Source organism: Pholis gunnellus, assembly GCF_910591455.1.
Source record: "Pholis gunnellus genome assembly, chromosome: 17".
NCBI classification, from domain to species: Eukaryota; Metazoa; Chordata; class Actinopteri; order Perciformes; family Pholidae; genus Pholis; species Pholis gunnellus.
In genome coordinates, this window is record NC_136544.1 from 20,096,641 (window position 1) to 20,117,394 (window position 20,754).

The following is a 20,754-nucleotide window of genomic DNA, read 5'->3' on the forward strand; positions in this document are numbered from 1 at the left end:
TTTAAGTTTTCTTCTGTGTCAAAGTAATCCAGTGATAGTTGTCTGTACATCTATTGGTGCTGCTAATAAATAAATACGTTTAATGCCAGAATGTTAACATAAAATAAACTCAATAAATGGGGCTACTGATGTAGCTGTAGTCTTAAAAGTTAATTGAGGCGTTAAATTAAAACCAACTGTGTTCAGAGAGTCACATTGAGATGCACATTTTAATAAAAGGGCAGATTCAGAATGTTTTGTCTGACCTGGTTGGAGGACAAAAGGACATTTTCATCCAGCAGGGTTTCAGAACTTAAACTTCTTGTGATGCCGAAGAAGAAGAAGAAGAAAACAGACTTGCTTTGATGTGGTGCTCTTAATTTGATACGGCGTGACATCTTTGTGGACGTGAGGCTCGCAGTTGTTCAGATAAAAGGATCGGTCCCGCTCTCGTCTGCACAATCGGCTCCTTTCATAAAGCTTTTTGTCTTATACTTCTTAATGCAATTAGCTTTTCCTCAGCTTGTCATTCCTGTTATTTGTGTTTTTGTGGAAAACAAGTGGTGCTGATGATACAGACCGAGCAGAGCGGAGCCAGGCTTCTTTTTTTCCAACTATGACTCAGCAACTACTACACTAGAAAGCGTGAGTTTCCGTGTGCAACGAGCCACACGGATAGAATTGCGGTCTGCAAACACCCATTGGCTGAAAGTAGGTCAAGTTTAGATTCACGTCACTCTTTGCTGTGGCGCTGCAGAGGACCGTGCCCTCGTTGCTCCGATTAACAGATGAATGCAGCAGCGACGACGAGCTTATTTTATCATGATTGTAAAAAAATATATATTATAAATAAAAGACCTAAATACAACGTACACAGTGCACAAACACTCACTATGAAATTGGGGATATGAGTGTAAGAAAATGTCACATCTGGGAGGAGAAAGTGTACCAGTCATGGATCTAATGTGTGTCACTGGAGCAACACGAAGCAGCTTTACTAAAGGACGCTGGAAGGACTTTGAATACAAATATGTTTTGTGTTGTTTTATGTGTTTATATTTGGTTTTATGTTTTGTTCATAACATTTCCTGTCAGGTAAAGAGGGTGAAAAATAGATATTGAGACAATAGTTTTTTGTATTACAAGTATTCTCAAATGTTAGGGACGAATATGCAAACAAAGCATTATCTCATCAAATATGTGTTTTCATACATTACCAGAACATTAATGTGAACATTGGATGAAGACATTTTGTTGACATATAGAGTCAAAGGTTTTTACAGAAGGCATCCTTTACATCACTCCATAAATCAGAAAATACTGTCAGCAAAAATAAAAAATAAACTTTTTTGCATGTTTTTAGTAGTAAAATGTTGAATAAATGAGTGTGTGAGTGATGTGTGAACTAACCCCTCTGTGTGAACCTTCAGCACACAGAGAGGAGTGAACGTGTGAAGTTTGGTGTGTGTAAGAGCTGCTGAAGTGGAGATTTATCATCAGAGTCTGAGAACAAACTCATTGAGAGAAAACGTCCTTTAAAGAGACGTTTAGTTCATTACAGACGTTTAGAGACTCTACAGGTGAAGAGGGTCAACACATGAACTCATAGATATCATCATGAACCTTCACCACTTCATCACTCACATTAAGACAATAGTTTTTTGGATTACAAGTTTTCTGAAATGTTATGTTTCAATATGCAAATGAGGCATTATCTAATGTTAACTTTTGGTGAATTTAGGAGAAATTAGCAGAAACAAAAAGACAAAGTTATAAAATATACGGCTAAATGTGTATTTTGGATGTTTTCTTTCCACCAGTTTGAAAGGAGACGTGTTGAAGCGACTTCTTTACTCGGGTGTCTGGGCGGTTTTGACTGACTGTCTGGTGACGAGTGATTTATTTCCTTCAGAGATAATTGGCCACCGTCCAAAAATGTGAATAACCTTTTGATTGGTTTTAAAATAAATAAGCAAACAGTCTGTTAATGAACCCGTCCATTACCAATTCTAAACGTTTAGCTTGTTGCTCTAAATACCTTGTGGTGCAGCGATTAAAAGAAAATTACACAAGAGCAATTTAAACATGAAAGATTTATGAACAGACGACAACAGCAGTTCATGACAGGCCAGTATTTATGATTGATGGGTGTTAAGTGGAAGCGATTGTAAACTACTCTTGTCAGTCTAGAGGTTTGAAATGGGCCATAAAACCACAAAATCTTTCACAAATGAAACGTAAATCTGGAAGTTTAAAACAAGATATTTACCCAAGTTAGCAGCTAATGTCAAAAGTAGCATTTCTTAGTAAAAACGGTTGAATTAATGCAAACGTGTACATTAATATCCAGGATTAAAGAGGGAAAACAAATGACTGTGGGCACCTTGTGACTATCCGATCCCATCTCCTGGTCTGTTGTGTTGCATTTAGTCCGTAGCAGAAGGTAACCGCCGGGTCTGAAACGAGAAGCTAATGCGATAAAGTTAAACTTGCATTCTCTCTAGTGTCCACCAGGGGGCGACTCCTCTGGTTGTATAGAAGTCTATGAGAAAATGACTCTACTTCTCTCTTGATTTATTACCTCAGTAAACATTGCAAACATGAGTTTATGGTCTCAATCTCTAGTTTCAAGTCTTCTTCAATACAGCATGATGTTCATTTAGTGAATGATGGTCCATTTAGAGTCAAACAGACCATAAAGCAGGGGATGCTTTAGGGCGGGGCTACACAGTGATTGACAGGTTTCTACCTGAGACGTATATGGCGTCTGTACATCGTTCCTCTGCAGCCCAAATATCGTCACTGTTGTTCGTTGGTTGTAAAAAGTCGAGTTGGCGATGACTGTAATCCAATATGGCGACGGCCAAAACGCAGAACTGGAGGGAGTCAAAACAGCGTGTCTACAAACCAACGGGTGACGTCACGACGACTACGTCCACTTCCTGTGTACAGTCTGTACAGCTCAGAAGTTCCCAGTTTAAATTTCCAACTTCAGACCCTGTGAGCGTTCCAGGTGCACGACGCCAAATATAAACAGAAAGAACAGACTCGTCTCATCCGGACCAAAGATAACGCGCCGTAATTCATAGATATTCCACAAATTTCTATAGTTTGTAGTCACTTTATTGAATACAAATTATGTTAATTATAGACAATGAAAGACAACTGTACAAAAAGGTGTATCTGTGTTTTATAATAAAAAAGATATATAAATAAGAAATATATCTATTATTCTCATTCTTTTATTTTTTGTATTGATCTTTATTTAATGAGGCAGTCTCATAAATATTAAGCTCTCTTTTACCAGAGAGACATGACAGAAACAACACAACTACACAATGAACGGTTACAATAACCATAAAAAACACATCATAACGATTTAATTGACTTCATTTTTTTACCCCACGTGATTTGAACGCGCCCTCCCGCTGCTTTGACGTCACCTGCGTCAGTCTCCGCACATGGATGGAGACGTGTAGCTCCGCCCCCTTTCCTCTCCTCCAGCTATTTGTCAGCCAGCTCCGTCTGCAGGCAAGCCAGCCGCTCTCCGTCCTGCTGTCGCGCGGACTGTCGTCTCTTCTCACCTCCGAAGCTCGTGCGGTTTTCTTCATCCCCGATCTGGATTATCCTCTGGAGTTCCGAGGATAGCGAGTACGGTCGCGGCGTCTCTTTTTTTTGTTTTTAGGGGGGGAGACAAATATTAATTCTTCGTTCTCCAACTTGCCCTTCAAAGACGAAATGCAGAAAATGGCCAGACCTCTTCCGATAAACCCAAGTTTGGTTCCGCCGACGCACGGCGTGCTGAAGTCGCTGCTGGAGAACCCTCTGAAGCTGCCTTTCCATCACGATGAAGGTTCGTTTATCTTTATTTAAAGCGGCTAAACTTCACTCTGTGTGTTTATTTTGAATACTGCTGACAGACGTTGTTGCAGTTTTAAAGGACACAGATCAACTAAATGACGTCGAGGGACGTTCGATCTTTGTCGAAAAAGAAACAATGTATTCTTTATTAGTTTATTAAGCAGCAAAGATATGTAAAACAGAAAGATGATCGTCTCGGCTGAATATTTGTTGTTGACATCAACTTCACTGCAGACTAACACGCTTGTTTAGCGTTTACTTATTATCTATACATGCGCAATAAAGACTGATTTGCGCGTGTTTTTATTGTGACTGGGCTTCTTTTCTTTTTTTTTAAGCTTGCAGGTGCGTCTGTAACCTTAAACCCGCTCTCGTCTAAAGTGGGATTTATATTAGTGGTGCCACGAGCTGTCGATAGAGGGCGTAGTTTCTGTTCCTTCCACCCACTGTTTGTGTTGTTGACTGTATTGAGTGACATTACTAGAATGAAAGAAAACACATTTTCTCAATTAGTCATGCAGGTAGTTTTGGGCTGTCTGTGTGTTAAAGTAGCTTAGACAAACAAGATGCATTGACAAACAAACAAAACCTTTTTGAAACCCAATAAATACTATTCATACCAGTGCACTGACTTGTGATGCTGCTGTGAGACAATGAACTGACATTGTGCACAAACATTTCGCAGGATTTGGGAAAGACCAGGAGAAGGAGAAGAAGCTGGACGATGAGAGGAGCCACCCGCAGTCGGCCTTCCTCGGGCCGACCCTGTGGGACAAAACGCTGCCCTACGACGGGGACAACTTCCAGCTGGAGTACATGGACCTGGAGGAGTTCCTGTCGGAGAACGGCATCCCCGCCAACACGGCCCACGGCGAGCAGGCCCCGCAAGGGCCGCGGGCCACGCCGCCCGCCACGCCCACCACGCCCACGGTGGTGGACCTCAGCAGCCGCGCCACCACCTCGGTTCACACGGCCATGGCGCCTCAGACCTGCCTCCGCAGCCCCGGCACAGCAGGTAGGAACCGTGCGCGGCGGCACCTGAAAGCAAAGGCTGTACGCCAGGAACCAGCGGCTTCACGTGCTGGTTCAAGCTCCTAGAGGGCTGCGATGCCCTTTGCACAAACACACACACACACACACACACACACACACACACACACCCTCTACTGTTCTATGAAACTGCCAGCCCAGAGATGCAAAGACAGAACAGGTTCTTGTGGTTTTGTGTCCCTGAAGGCATCGCCTCTCGGTCTGTTTCTCGATTTAAATCCTGCTGTTTCAGCTTCTCCCCCCGTCAGAGCTTGTGACCACAGGTTAGATAAACACCGGCTCTGTTTTACGGCCCCTGAACTGGACTTTGGAGTCCCAGAGTGGCGCCCCAAACGGGGCTCAAGTCCAAGAATGCAGCGCGGTCTTAAGTCAAGCTGTGATTGGCAGAGAAGTCTCTGCTGCCATGAGTCACACTTCACGTGTTTGTGCTGTGGTTTTTAAAGGCGTGTAGTAACATTTAAGAGGTGGTTTTGATATTCATTTACATTCCCGAGAGTTCGCTGCAGGGTTTGATGATAATAACTGATGAAAGCTGCTTGGGTTTGTCAGAAATGTAATTCATAAATGATTGCACATATTATTTCAACTTCATTTAGCATTTGTCCTGCAGTGTAAAGACTCCATGAGATTCCTGAGTTTTCTTTGGATTTTTTGGCAATGAATCTGTTGTTTTGGTCTTCAGCCGATTAGTCGTTATTTTTAGGCTTTTTTTTCTAATGAGATTAATTTATTTACACGAAATGATCGAGCAAATCTCTGATTTAAAGCGGTGCTTTTGCGTGATTGTTTGTACAGATTTGACGATGAGCTGACTAACAAGGACAGCGCTGCTCTGTGGAGTCATTGACATAGTAAATTCTAAGACAGGCCGTGTTATGAACCTAAAAGCTGATATTCATTTCATTGCAAATGAGTTCCAGTGCTGATCAAATGGAGCTTCTTGGTAATGGAAAGTCTGGTGGTTGTAGATGAGCTGACCTTAAGTAGGCAGTTGGTATTTAGACCGAAGCGTTTAAAACTGAGTTTGTGAATCTGCTGCCAGAACAATCGGAGTCATTTAAAGGCCGACGCTCTCTCGCTGTGAACATCAACCCAAAGGCATCCAGATCCAAACGCAGAAACCGGCTCCTGGTACAAGAAGAGACGGAGAAACAGTCCGAGTGTTTGGGGGGCAATAGTGTGTGTGTGTGTGATACTGTGTGTGTTACCTGTGAACGCTGACGAGGCGGAGTCCTGGTGAAAAGCAACACGTATCGCTCCACTGAGGACTCACTGAGGACTCACTGAGGACTCACTGAGGACTCACTGAGTGCCTAATCGTGCGTTAACGGACCGACGAGTCGCACATTTAAATCACACGACGACGACGAGTCGGCTCGATGCAGATTAAACCGTCCGTACGGTTGTGTATCGATCCGGCTGACGATTAAAGACTCATGAGTGGCTGATCGCCATCTCGTCCACTTTTTAAAGGAGCGATTTGAACCCGAGCAACAGCTACTTAACCACTTAAATACAGGACATGTGTGCTCATGGATCCCATTATAGCAGCCACGGTGGGACCAGTTGTGCCAGATGTGCTCAGTGTGTTGTGTCTTATAAACAAGGTGTTTATTGTAAATAATGCATCATATCACATCAAGTCTTATAATAGGGAAATGAATCACCTTGTTAAACTCAGTATTATTGTATCAACAAAGCTCCAGTAACCAGTCGGTCCAGAAAACCAGAATATTCAACCGGTCAGACTGGAATTAATTAGATTCATTCTGAGAGCAAATTTAAAAAATGATGCAGGTTCACCAAAGAGTTTTTACAGAGGTTTAACTGAGTAAACAGGTGAATATATATATGCCGAATATAACACAATATTGTGACAAACAATCAAGTGACCCAACATAAAAAAAATAGTAATCGCAGTATTTATCAATATAGAAATAAACCATTTGTTGTAAATCAAAAGTATCATTTTCTGAAAATGAATCATTCAATTTAATCAATAATTTTATATATATATATATATATATATATATATATATATATATATATATAGTAGAACTGGATGCTGTAGTTTTAGCCTCCTTTCCGTTTGTGTCTTTCCTGCAATAAGGCTCAGTGTAAACAGCTGCAATGTCTGTTATTATTTAATAAAATGATTCATTGTTTTGTCTATAAAATGTCAAATTAAAAAAAAAAAAAAAAAAAGGTGGAAATGCCCAAAACAGCTTCAGGGGATGTTTCTTTAAATTGCTTGTTTTTTGTTTGAATACCAGTCCAAAGATAATAAGTTTTAAAGTATAAAACAGAAGAAAGCAGCGAGCTGAGCACTGTTTTTATTACGTTATTTTTTTATCAAGTAAACATATGAAACATTCTCAAACTATTTTCTATCGAAAGTGTTTTTGACAAACTGATGAATCCGCTAAATGTTTGAGCGTCTAGACCGAGAATAGAAGAAGGAAATCCACCAGAAGTGCTGCAATATTTAGTTCTATATATGTGCTGAACATTAATCATTATTTCATGTCTTTTCCTGCAAAAAAATCCCTTCACACAACTGTCGCGTTATGTTTTCACAACTGCACGTGATGTTTCAGTGAGAGCCGAGATAGTTTCAGAGATTAATGGGTGCGTCTGTACGGTGCACGTTATTCCGGTGCGCTTCAAACTGTGTGTGTGTGTGTGTGTCTGTTCACATTTCCCTCTCACGTGAACACGGATGGGGTTTCCTGCAGCGTGCCGGGCCATGTGACGGACACATGGAGGCGCCGTGTGCAGCAGCGCTGAGCTGCAGACGGGAGCTTTGTCACGGCATAAACCTCCCTCCCTCCCTCCCCTCTCACTTTCACCCTCCCCTCCCCTCTTAACACTCTCCACTTCCCGTCCAGTCTTGCTCTCCCTCCCTTCTCGCCCCGGTGCTCGGCTCCGACGCCGGCCCAGGAGGACTCGGAGCCAGAGCACAGGCTGTACCCTGCAGAGGGATCACATGGGCTCTGGTGTGCTTTTGTCACGTGGGCGCAATATTGTTCCAGCTCGGGCCTCGTCTCGTCTAACCGGCCGCCGCCACCCACAACAACAACAACAACCACCACAACCACAACCACAATGTGCTCTGCTTGCAAGCAACACAACAGGCGGCCGATAACATTGTTATGACAACCACACACACACACACACACACACACACACACTCAAAACAACGGGGGTTTTTATCGGTCTGAGCGGCCTGCGGGTCGTCAGATGTGGGAGGAGTCAAAGGGCGTCTGGTGGCGCAATCCAGCGTGTTAGTGGAGGAAAGGTGTCTCAGTGAGAGACGTCAATCGGTCGATACTCGTCTGAAATGTCCCGTCACAGCATCAGCACGTCCTGCATGAGTGACCTGCAGGAATGATGATTATTATTATGACAGGAAATGTCACGGGAACAAAATAAAATGCTGCATGGTTGATTCATTTATTTTAGGACAGTTTAGTATCCTGCAGATTCATTTTTTTGGTTGTGATTACTTTGACAAAAGGCAGCTCAGACCACATCCCTCCGTTCTTACCTTTCACAATAAAAGCCCCAGACATCTGATATTCTATATTTAGTTTCAAGGCTCAGTAAATGACTAAAACAGCTGGTCACTGTATCTTTCAACAAACGGTGCTCAAAAAGGAGGAAATAGGGGAACTATTTTCAGCGGTGGATTTATCCAAATTTGATGCTCTGGTGAATATTTGTGGCAGCAGGGCGGTGTGTGTGTGTGTGTGTGTGTTCGTGTTCATGGTGATGAAGGAACAACACTGAGGCTCAGTGATGTGTGTTAATGGAGCTCTATGGCTCAGAGGAGGAGCATACCAGGCCTTGATACACAGATAATACTTGTTCGTAGACACATTCACTGTTAGTCTTTTTATGGGATTTGTTGACAATAAGAAAAACACAGAATATCGCTCACGTGGTCATGTGACAGTTGTGGTCTAAAGGGCATTAAGTCTTTGAGATGAAGACCTGGCACTTGTTGTTGTTGCCGTGTCACACCCAGGTCAGAGGTCAGCAGCTCCGTCGCTGCTGCACAGCAAAACAGCTTATCACGAACTGTAGCGTGAACCAACCACACAGCTACGAGATAGAGTGAGTGTGTGTGTGTGTGTGTGTGTGTGTGAAAAGATAAATACTGGTTACAACAAGTTCTTCAGATATTTAATCTAGGTTAGGTTTGTTTCTTCACACGGCTCTTTGTAGGTCAGCTCATGTCTACCTTTTCCTGGCTTGTTAATTTTAGATTTTCCTGTCCAGGAGTGTGTGTGTGTGTGTGTGTGTGTGTGTGTGTGTGTGTCGTCTGCTTCCTCTCCCCTGGAATGTGTGGAACATGAGCGGAGGACATTACAGGTTAATGAACGGGCGTCTGCTTTTAGCGCACCGTGTTTTTAACTCCACTAATTGGGAGATCAGAATGAGTCGTAGAGGTGATTAGGCCGCCGCCGGCTATTTGAGGGCCTGGAGGATTGTGGAGAGAGAGAGGTCAAGTTATAACAGGTCAAGTTATAACACGGTTAAGTTTAGTCGACCGACAGGAAAAGAATCCATAACATTTCTTATTAACTTGGTGTTTTAGACTAAAACGATACATTTGGGGAAGTTTCTGACATTTCATCGACTTAACATTTCATCAAAGAATCCAGAAAACAAACGGCAGATCATTCACGGCACCTTCAGGCTGCCACTGCTTTGATTAAGGTCAACTTTGTGTTTGGCACTTCTTGGTTAATGATTGTAGTGTTTTTGTAGGAAGAAAGTCATCATTTAGGTTTAAATAAAAAGGTTCCTCCTCACGCTGCCCTGCTGCTGTTTCTGCTCACTTTTATGAGGCCATAACACGTCCGTGTTGCACTCGGTTGAGGTTTTTGTTGTGCTGAAGAAGCTCATCACTTCCTCTGGGTAGGACAGCGTCTCCTCATCCACTTCCTGTTTTGCTTCTGATTCGTACAATAAGAGCTGAGCAGCTGACTCTGATGGCCTCTTTTATTCAGAATCTCTCCGCTGCAGCAGTGTGACTGAAGGTCGGCAGCATCGACTGGCTGTCACGTCCCAAAGCACAGAGATGTAGGTCATGATGTACCAGCGGCCGGCATTACGCCGGCTAAAGAAAAGCCTGCTGTGCTGCACATCCGGCCTCTTTTTTTATCATGGAGCAGGCTTTTTAATCACAAAACAAATTAGTGGTAATGTAAAGAGTGCAGAGACGTAATGGTGATGGGGAATACTGACCGAGTCTCCCTTTAGCTGGCAGGCTTCAGGTCAATTAGAGAGGCTTTACACAACAGATAGACGAGGAGTCTTAAAGACGAGAGCTGCTGGTTTGAGATCAGCTGACAAGAGCTGCAGAGTTTCAGAGAATCAAAACAAAACCTAAAGCTTGTGTGACAGCACCACCTGCTGGACAGATGAGGCAGAATGCACAGATTAAGAAGAAGAAGAAGAAGAGTCTCGCGGTTGCTGCTGACTTTCAGCACTCTTTTCACCCTCAGTGTTGTTCGGTTCTGTGCACTTTCTGGTAGCGTTGTGCTTCTAGCGTTATCATTTCATTTATCTGCTCATGTACCCCGACACAGGAACAAACACAACAGCTGTCAGTCGTACTGAGCATGTGCAAACTAGCATCAAACACCTGTGGTTGAACACTCTTCACCCTATTTATCTTTTCTCTGATAACGCTGCGTTGCTGCAGGAGGAGAGTTAACGTTAGCTGTCCTGCGTGGCTAAATAACGGAGCTAACAGTACAGATTTGTATACGGCGCTGTACAATAGATATTAGAGAGAGAACAATGACCTGTTAAACGTCTAATAATACTTATAATACATCATTAAATCTACTGATGCCAACTGATTTTTTTTTTTTTTAATGAAAACTAATTAAATCAATAATTTATTCGTCATCTTTTAAATGTGTGTTTGCTGGCGGCTAACGTGTGATGTTTGTATTCTTCCTGCAGCGCTGCCCTCGGCCCGCGACACCCCCAGCCCCATCGACCCGGAGTCCATCCAGGTGCCGCTGGCCTACGAGCCCGACCCGCAAGACCTGGCTCTGTCCAGCGTGCCCGGACAGGAGATGTTCGACCCCAGGAAACGCAAATTCTCCGCCGAGGAGCTGAAGCCGCAGCCCATGATCAAGAAAGCCCGCAAGATCTTCATCCCCGAAGGCCTGAAGGTGAATGGCTGCTCTGTCTATTTTTAATATTTAACTGACGCTTAAACATCTCAGGAATGTTAAAATGTCAGCAGCATTTTGTGTATTTAATGTGTTGCAGTCAGAAAGTGAGGAAAATAAAAAACGTTTTCACATTTGGAGAACTAGAAATAAATACAAATTTAAAGTGACAGCGTCTGGTTTAGCAGAGCCTCATTTCTTGGCCAGCAGCTGGAGGTCTTCATCATTCTTAGACCTCTAGACCGAGCAGCAGACTCTGGTATTATTATTTATTATACATTTAAAACACCCCTCCGTTTTGTCGTACTATGTGCTGACCCGTCCTCTTCCCCCCCCCCCTTTAGGACGACCGGTACTGGGCCCGGCGCAGAAAGAACAACGTGGCGGCCAAGAGGTCCCGGGACGCCCGGCGGCTGAAGGAGAACCAGATCGCCATCCGGGCCAGCTTCCTGGAGAAGGAGAACGGCGCCCTCCGCATGGAGGTGGCGGAGATAAGGAAGGAGCTCGGCCGCTGCAAGAACATTGTGGCTAAATACGAGGCCCGACACGGGCCCCTGTGAGAGCCCCCCCCCCCCACCCCAACCCCAACCCCCCAAAAATATAAACAACCCGACCACACCCTTTTTACTCCACCCAAAAACCTCAGCCTTCCCTCCAGTTTGAAGGACAATATGTCTCTTTTTGGAGGCACTGCCCCCCCCCCCCCCCCCCCCCAACCAACACACACCTGTATGATTCTGGTGTTATAGCTGTCATGTTTTGACTTCTATCGCTTCGATTTGTTTCTTTCTGTATTCGACTAAATACATCTAGATACTTTCTGTGTATTAACACACGCATTCTTCCCTCTTTGATGTACTGTGAGGAGTTATGAGCCAACCCCCCCCCTCCCCCCCCCCGCTACCTTCCACTTTTTGAGAATCGATGCCATGCTGTGTGTTCGTTCACTTTCATACCAATTTTTATACGTGCGATCAGGACTGTACACTGTTGTTTCCTGTTTCCCTGTTTTTCTTTCTGTGTGATAACATGTGACGTGTCCGAGAGCCAGCGTATAAAACCCTCAAATCTTTTCTTTTTTTTAATCCCAGTAAATGTTTGGTTGTTTTTTTTCACCCATCAGCAACATCTTCTCTTTTTCTTGATGTCGTATTTCCGTCGTCTTAACACAACTCAAGCTTCGCTCTGTGTTTTAAAGTTCAGATAGCACTTACATTTTTATTTTTTCTCCTCTGTGCAATTGTGCAATTTTTTTCCTTCATCAACCGGACACTGAGCAATAATTCTTGTCCACAACTAAACTGACACGACTACCTTTATGTTGCCCCCCCCCCCCCCCCCCCCCTTTATAAAACCTCTGCACTAATGCGTGTCTCACAATCTGATCCGGCTCAATGTTTCGCTCAAACAAATGTCCCCCGCCTCATATTTATCGACCTTTTATTTCTCAGATGGAAGATTGTTGTTTTTATATATACATATACATATATATATATATATATTCTGTTGATATAATTGTTAGTATTAATACTACTTGTCGTTTAGCCTCCTCCCGAAATTTGCTATTTTTCTTCTTTTTTTTTTTGCAAAGTTGTTGCTAATTAGTTTTGCTTCTGTTTAACTTTAGCATGATTAATATAAGAGTTTTTATTTTAGAAATCGATGCAGATGTCTGTAGTCTCTCATTGTTGCTCTATGTTTTAGTTTTTTTTTTTTAAAGATGGCTGTATGAATGTAAAAGACGTCGACAGACGAACAGAAGTGTGATGGTGTTGTCCGATGCTGTGGTTAACCCGATCGACTTGTTTACTGCAGACCAAACGACTAACAAACAGAGATGATATATTGGTTACAAGAGATATGTTTATATGAAACTTATTCTATAAGTTGTTCTTTTTGTACAGTATTTTTCCTATACATTACTAAACTATGTATTTTAAAAGGCACAACAGATCCAGAATATTATTAAAGAATACAAATATATAACTCAAAAGACATATAGTGGTATTTTGATATTCTATATATTCGCTATAGGACGTGGTAGTTTTACACAGATATGTGGATGTTCAGCAGCACCCAAACCTCCTGGGCATTATTATTATTATTATTATTATTATGATGATGACAACACTCCTGCTTGTGTTGGCGCCACCTTTAGGCTCCCATATGAATCCCATTAAACTCTGAGGAAGCAGATGGTGACAAAATGCGGTCCAGAAGAGAGAATGTAGTCGGGCACTTTTTAAATATCAACTCAGACTCTCTTTTCTTCATCTTGTCCCCGACACGTCCTGACGTTTCTAACAATGGTGAACATTCTTATTTTTCTTTCTTTTCTTTTTTTAAACCACGCAGCGTGAGTTACTATGAAGGAAGGGAAGTCTATAGCTGGTTACTCTGCTGCTGCTCTGTGATTGGTTCTTATAGCTGGTTACTCTGCTGCTGCTCTGTGATTGGTTCTTATAGCTGGTTGCTCTGCTGCTGCTGCTCTGTGATTGGTCCCTATAGCTGGTTACTCTGCTGCTGCTCTGTGATTGGTCCCTATAGCTGGTTGCTCTGCTGCTGCTGCTCTGTGATTGGTCCCTATAGCTGGTTACTCTGCTGCTGCTCTGTGATTGGTCCCTATAGCTGGTTGCTCTGCTGCTGCTGCTCTGTGATTGGTCCCTGAACCTGAGTGATGGACGCTACTCGTGTTGTAGTGTAGAGCTGCATGCTGCTTTTTGACAATCAGTCCAAGACTGACGGGCGATTCCTGTTTTTTGAGGGATGATATTGACGTTTGTGATTGTTCGTGTGGAAGTCCAAAGCTGCCAATGTTAAGTCATCCAAAGGAATAGTTTGACATTTTGGGATATTAGTCGTTTTAGTGAAAATCTGATATTGTGACAGCCCCAGTGTGCATTCATTATGAAGTTACAGTTAGCAACCGATTAGCTTAGCACAAAGACTGTCCATTTAGTCAGATATATGCTAAAATCAGGACAATTCAAATGTAAAAGACACGTTTTTACGATAACTAAGTTAATCAATTTAATCTTGAATTTTCTGCCAAATTGAAAAGTTGATTTCATGTTCAATTCTTTTAAAATGTATTTTATTTCTTAATAGTTTTATTTTAGTTCTGTATTTTCAAACATAAAAATAAAAATGGAACTTTTAAGATATTTTTTTTTTTACATATCATGTGCAAACTAACAGCTCATGAAATTTCAATTTGAGCAAATTATTTTAGTTTTAATAGTGGCAGCCCTGGACTTCCATATCTCAGTGTTTGGTTCTGTTCAGGGTGGAAACAGGATATTAAAAACATTTTAAAAACGAAATATATCAATATCGTCCCGATAAAACGCGTCCGATCCCAGTCCAGACGTAGTTGAACGTTGTCGATCCAATCCAAAGGTTTGCGTTACGTAGATAAACGGTCTCAGTGTTTTTGTGCTTCAGAGGGTGTTTCTCCCTTCTGGTGAACAGGGTTCGTAGAGAAGACCGGAACGATGCCCCCTGAATCTGTGCAGCATCTTTTTATGAAATCATATAGATATATAGATATATATCTATAGATATATATACAGGAGAAAGCCAATGATTAATCCATGCGTATCCCAAAAGTACCTCACCGTCGAGTGATTCCACTACCTCACCCGGAAACGTTAACCATAGTTCTGAGTCTATTCCAGTGCCTTGAATACACTGAGTGTTCCCCAGTCTCTCAGCAATGTCAAGTTCTCAATCGGATAGTTTCACATCTGCACTGAAGGGCTTCTTAGTGCATCCAAAAAAAACACACACAACTATATATTAATATAAACACTGACGACGCTCCTCATTTCTTATTCTGGACATTGCAACAGACTTGTAACCATTGTATTCATGGCAACACCGGCGGACTGTTTCAGAGTGTAAAAACACGACGTAAAGGTGTGTTTTCGGTCTCGATTGTCATGGAACGGATGCACGACGTGTGTGTGTGTGTGTGTGTGTGCTGCTCAGTCTTCAGCCTCTTCGTCTCTCTGTAATTTGTAGTGTCTAATAAAAATCCCAATTATTTTCCGCCGTGTCTCCTTTCTGCTCATCCATGCAGGTTTTGTTTTATTTTTTATACAAATCACACATTCTGGAAACTTTGATGAAAAGTCTAATTATCACTAGAGCTCGGTATGAGTCTGTGAAAAGTGTTCATGTTTGGCTCTGCTTTAGTTTAATCTGTAAATAAGCAAAGTTTAAACAGGCAGAAATGGACAAATATTGGTTGGAAATTGGAATATTGGTTTCTGTGCTAAAGATAATTTTACTATATTCAGTAGAAATCTAGTTTAAACTAGGATGTGGATATTTTAATGTTTAAACTCAGCCTTAAGCTTTGGCTAAAGTCGACACCACCAGCAAGGATTTATTGTATTTATCATAGTGATTCTATTTATCACTATTCTATTGTTTCACAGTGTATTTGTTGTTAGTCTACCTGCCCAGGGACAACAGACGGAACAAGGTGCTAACTGTGTCCAAAACAAATGAAATAAATCTAGTGATACTGAAAACAAACAGCCTCTTTCTATACGTTTCACACATTATCTGTCACACACAGTCCATGTTCAAATGATGTAGTCTGGAGGCTCAGACGTGGGGCATTATGTTTTATTGTCACATTAGAAAGGTGATACTCAGTATAGTGGGGGGGCATTCATGTACATATGCAGCAGCACCATTAACACCCAATGGAAAACACAAACAAGCAGCAGGTTTTTTTGTTTTTTTTCTCCCCCTCCTGCAAAAAGGCCAGGATCATTAAATCAACAGAACAAACAGAATATACACAAACATTACACACAGTGGTTATTTAACCAGAGCCACAATTAAGAAATATGCACTCGTTCAGCTCCGCTAAGAGGAAAACACGCGTCAGGAATCTGGAGCCGTGAAGCAAAACGCACACAAGAGAGATGAGGTTTCTGTGGAAACGAAACACCGGACTACAGCACGACGGTCGAGCACGCTCACTCTACTGTTCACATTAATAAGAAAAACTACTCTCTCCTCGTATTCCCTGAAACGGATTTTCTGTCATCGTTTTGGCTCGTTTAACTAAATGTCAGCCTCGCCAGCAGGGGGGCGCTAGATACCGAACGAGGAGAGACCGGATCCCTGATCCCTGAGGACTCTGCATGAGGACAGAAAGACAAAAACATTGGTCCAAAAAGGTTTGTGTGGATCAGATGGGTTCACAACGTAAATCACTGTAAAAAGAAAATTACAAAAAGATGGAAAAACTAAATAATCATTTCTTTCCTTGCTTTACACTTTAAATCTGTCTGAACTACTGAGGAGGGCTGGGGTTAAAAAGCATCAACGCGTGTTGATGCAGAGCATGAACAGTTGGTCAGACTCAAACTCAATCTTTGATCCGATGGTTCCTCATTTAAATCCAATTGTCTCATAAGTTGTTTTGGATAAAACATTTTAAATCTTTGGTTTTTGGTGCTGAAACGTTGAAACGACACCCAGCCCTGCTCCTGATCACATCGGATTCTTAGCACCTCACTCCAATAATCCCCAGTGTTGAAATGGATGAACCCCCCCCCCCCCCCCCCCCCCCCCCCAAAAAAAAAAATAATAAATCATCCAAATATGGAATGTGACGTCCTTCAGAACGATACAAAACACTTTCTATCAAATCCCTCAAATACTGAATGTGCCACGGTTCATCGTGAAAAGTCTAATCCCCCCCCCCCCCCCCCTCGCTGTCCAGTTGTACAGACAGCTGTGGAAGTAGCTTTTAGTTCGTCAGGGAGACGCTGACTCATCACTCATTTGCTCCGCCCCCCCCGTTAGAAAACAGTAAACAATTCACGGTCATTATTTGAGTAAACGTTACGGCTGTCGCTGCAGCTCCAGTGGGCAGTTGAGGGAGTCGGTGTGCAGGCGGGGTTAAGAGGTGGAGATACCGGCCATCGAGCCGTATGTATATACATATATCTCCCCCCCCCCCCCCAGGCCCCCGTGGTCACGACTGGAGGAGGGCGTCCGCGCTGGGGGCCTTGTAGAGGTATTTCCAGATGGCGTAGTAGTGCACGGCCGCCGCCAGCGCCACGAACACGTGCCAGATGGCGTGGGCGAAGGGGATGACGCCGTCGCTCTTGAAGAAGAACACGCCGAGGCAGTAGATGAGTCCGCCGCAGGCCAGCTCCTGAAGGCCCTCTGTGTTGCTCTGCAAGGAAGCACGAGACAAAGGGAGCGAAAAGGAAAGGAGACGTCACTAAAAACTCTCCCAGCTGTCTGTTGTTTACATTCCATCTGTGGACTGAGAACTCTTTGGGACAAGAAGCGGTCTGAGTAGAAGTGTTTTAGATCGTCAGCTGTTTGTGGAGATGCAGGTGTTGCAATGAGACTGAAGTATTCCTTTAAGGGCACATAAGGCTGCTATGTTCATTACCACCACAAGAGGGCAGCAGAATCTAAAGAGATTCAACACGCTGCAGCTCGGTTGTGTTTATCAAGGAGAGCAAAGCCTCATAGAACCAACATTTCCACTTTGCACGACGCTAAAAATACATTTGCTGCAGTCTTAATGCCGCAATGTGCTGCATGCGTAGATCACTTTCTGATATTAATCACAATACGTTTATTAATAGAAGCATTAAACTCGTCCCCCCCTCTGCTGTGAAACAGGAGCGGAAGTAAAAACACGTGTTGATCAGGAACATGCAAATTAAATGTGACTGTCAATACATTCATGAATGATAATATTACCATTGATGTCACGACTAACGCGGGGAGGAAACCCATCATCAGGTAGAAGGCCAGCTCAACAAGCTTGTACCTGCAGAGACAAACAGACGACGCCTTATGTGAAATATCAGCTTCTTCTTTCACCGGCTGCCAAAAGTCACCGCGGTGACAACCTGGTTATTGAAGTGAAGACGAACACTGAAATCAGAATCTGAAATCTGAAATCAGAACCTCACGCACAGCTAAGAGTTCAGAGACACATCAGCACGGTTTACTGATGTTTGTATTTATGTAATCTGACCCGTGTGGGACAATCGCAGTGTTTGAGGTGTGTAACTTACTACTTTTGTCTATTTGCATCTGTAGATTTCTCCTAAATTTACCAAAAGTTAGCGTTAGATAATCCCTCATTTGCATATTAGTGATAACAAGACGTCTGATCAGACTTTTGAATTCCCAAACATCACAAAAGGAACTCACTTTTCATGATAGTTGAAGACATAAATGGTTCCAGCAGCAGCCATGAGCCACACAATCCAGCGCATGTGTGCTGCTAGAGGGCCCAGCTCACGCAGGTTCAACCTGAGCAGAAACCAGAAGAAGAGAACATGAGCGTCCGTATCAGGCTTTTATTTACCATTCCAGCGCCTCAGAGTATGAAGTGTCCTCCGTGTGACGCTCACCACGGTGTGTAGGAGGCAGCGATGAAGAAATAGATGACCACTCTGTCACACATGTGGAAACATTGTTCCATGGACCTGAAACAAACAAACAGGTCATTTCTTTACCCGAGGGTCACAAGATGTGCAGGACTTAAACCTTTGCAGGTAAAACAAGCTAGCAGGCACGTCAACTTTAGCAACTCAACCAAACATGCTAACCAGTTTATCATCATCATCAGGTTGTGGTGAAATCAGCGCTATGTGAAGAATCCGACGTGCTACTGTGAGTTCACAGCGTCTCCACAACAAAACACTTTCCTTTGCAGCCCGGTTTTGCTCTGAATTCTACAAAAGGATCAATTCGATCTATTGTCTGAGTCCTCGTTCACTGCATTTTTAAACTTGTCCTGACACACGAGACCGTTGCTGGTTTTCCTGCGACCACGGTGGCTCGTCGTCGCGCTGCTCCTCCTCACCTCATGTGGCTCCTCTTCCAGGTGATGATATGAAACACAGTGGACACCAGAAAGAGGGCGCACAGGCCCATGCCGTACACCCAGGCCGTGATCCTCTCCCAGCCGTTGTCCGACAGACGGTGCAGCAACGCCATGCCCACGACGGCCGGCACGATGAGGAACTACACAGGAACAAAACCATTAAAACGTCACGCGAGACACTCAAACATTTTAGAGCTAGGACTCTGAACATAAGACCGACTCATCTCCAGTAACACAACATGAATCGAAGCCACTCACTGCATGGGTGTAGCAGTTTGCAGCGTGCTCATAGCAGGTGGGCTGGTAGCGGCAGTTAGCAGAGGCCCGTCTGTTCATGAACCTGAAACACACAAATACACAATCACTCAACCCGGTGCAACTCCCAACGAGAACCGATTTATGGAGGTTATCTATAGAACAAGAAAATAAACCCACACGGGTTAATGTTTAATGGATAATAATCACAAAAACAAACATCATAAGAGCTCTCAAGGTGTAGATAAGAAGTAAGATACCAGAGAGAACAAATACCGGACTCTAGTCTTTACCTTGAAACTAATTACATACAATAATAGTGACTTGTCATATGATTATTCTCTGATTTTAACATGCTTGAGATGCAGTGACTTCACCCATAATGCAGTTTATAACGTCAAGTTAATAGTATATTCATAACTACGCATTAGTAAACTACAGAGAATACAGTTAGTCATTTTATAAAGAGAGAAAGGCAAAGAATAAAGAATCACTGCTATTCTTATTGTTGTTGTTATTGTGAATTATCAAAAATTCATTTCCCATCGGTGTCTCGTTGATTTCAGGCTAGTTAAATACATTCTTATCGATCATTGTTATGTGAAAGTTTAAGCTCAATTGTCTTAAAAACTGCTTTCATTTTAAATTATTTTGTTTATATAGTGAATGTACCAGCATAGATAAACACAGCAACTCGTGTTATTCTAACGTGAAGAATGAGTTCAACCAACTTTATTAGTTAATCACAACTGACACAATGACATGAGCGAGTGACGTCACATTAGAGATCTCTTTCTGACGACCCCCAAAAAAAACCAACAATATGATTTTATAAAAGTGAGATTTCACAAACCTCTGAAAGCTGTTCACTCTCTTCATTTCAGTGCCTTATTCACCACAGCAACAAAAATTAAATTTAAAAATATCAGCAAACAAAAGAGCAACAAAAGCCCTTCTTTACAAAAGAGAAGAATAAAAGAATAAACCAGAAGGAAACGGATGTCCTAGCATTAGCTAGTATGCTAACGTGATGCTAATCATGAGCTAACTTTCACTACAGCTACAAGGCACCGGCAGCGTCAATACTCCAACTACAAAAGGCACCATTTTAGTCTTTTTCTTAATACCATTCTGTTACAAAATACTGGCTCACTGTCTCTTCTTCAAGCTGGAAATATCCCCATAAGCACCAGCCAGCAGCTGCCGGGACAAACCGAAAAAAAGGACCCCCGCGAGCACCGCTCAATGACGGACAACTCCCACCCGCTGAGCCGCTCAACAGAAAATGTGATTTTTTTTTTTCTTCTTCTCTTCTTTTTGTGTGTGTGTGTGTGCCTCGCTGCCCAACCGGTGGCGAGATTTGAGTGACTTCTTCTTCTTTTTTTATGTTTATTGGCGTTTAGCAAACAATGAATTGGCGCATTACCGCCACCAGCTGGTATGGAGTGTGGACCGGGATGTCTAGTACTTATAGTAAAATAAAATAAAATTTAATTTTTTAATTAGAGTTTACAGATGATGCTACGCTAT

At 42.7% G+C, this 20,754-nt stretch overlaps 2 protein-coding genes across 2 annotated transcripts; one reads left to right on the top strand and one right to left on the bottom strand.

Annotated features, from left to right (window-relative positions):
• The first annotated feature begins 3,532 nt into the window (after nt 1-3,532).
• On the top strand, nt 3,533-15,587 carry hlfa (HLF transcription factor, PAR bZIP family member a). The gene is made up of 4 exons (XM_079177604.1): nt 3,533-3,832; nt 4,526-4,855; nt 10,870-11,084; nt 11,429-15,587. The coding sequence occupies exons 1-4, from the start codon at nt 3,718-3,720 to the stop codon at nt 11,642-11,644; spliced, it is 876 nt and encodes a 291-aa protein (XP_079033730.1). The 5' UTR covers nt 3,533-3,717; the 3' UTR covers nt 11,645-15,587.
• Nucleotides 15,588-16,856: 1,269 nt separating this feature from the next.
• mmd (monocyte to macrophage differentiation-associated) lies at nt 16,857-20,569 on the bottom strand. Its single transcript, XM_079176801.1, has 7 exons — nt 20,078-20,569; nt 19,228-19,309; nt 18,949-19,109; nt 18,494-18,568; nt 18,291-18,392; nt 17,832-17,901; nt 16,857-17,289 (listed from the first exon to the last, which is right to left on the bottom strand). Exons 1-7 carry the CDS (start codon nt 20,101-20,103, stop codon nt 17,086-17,088), a joined length of 720 nt encoding a protein of 239 aa, XP_079032927.1. The 5' UTR covers nt 20,104-20,569; the 3' UTR covers nt 16,857-17,085.
• Between the last annotated feature and the right edge of the window lie 185 nt (nt 20,570-20,754).

Excerpts from the sequence above, each read along its gene's own strand:
- mmd (XM_079176801.1), bottom strand. The coding sequence starts at position 20,103 with ATGAAGAGAGTGAACAGCTTTCAGAG. Across the intron at positions 18,569-18,948 it reads TGGAAGAGGAGCCACATGAG|GTCCATGGAACAATGTTTCC; the intron begins GTGAGGAGGAGC and ends TGTTTGTTTCAG. Across the intron at positions 18,393-18,493 it reads GCTGCCTCCTACACACCGTG|GTTGAACCTGCGTGAGCTGG; the intron begins GTGAGCGTCACA and ends GTTTCTGCTCAG.
- hlfa (XM_079177604.1), top strand. The coding sequence starts at position 3,718 with ATGCAGAAAATGGCCAGACCTCTTCCGATAAACCCAAGTTTGGTTCCG. Across the intron at positions 3,833-4,525 it reads GCCTTTCCATCACGATGAAG|GATTTGGGAAAGACCAGGAG; the intron begins GTTCGTTTATCT and ends AACATTTCGCAG. Across the intron at positions 11,085-11,428 it reads TCATCCCCGAAGGCCTGAAG|GACGACCGGTACTGGGCCCG; the intron begins GTGAATGGCTGC and ends CCCCCCCTTTAG.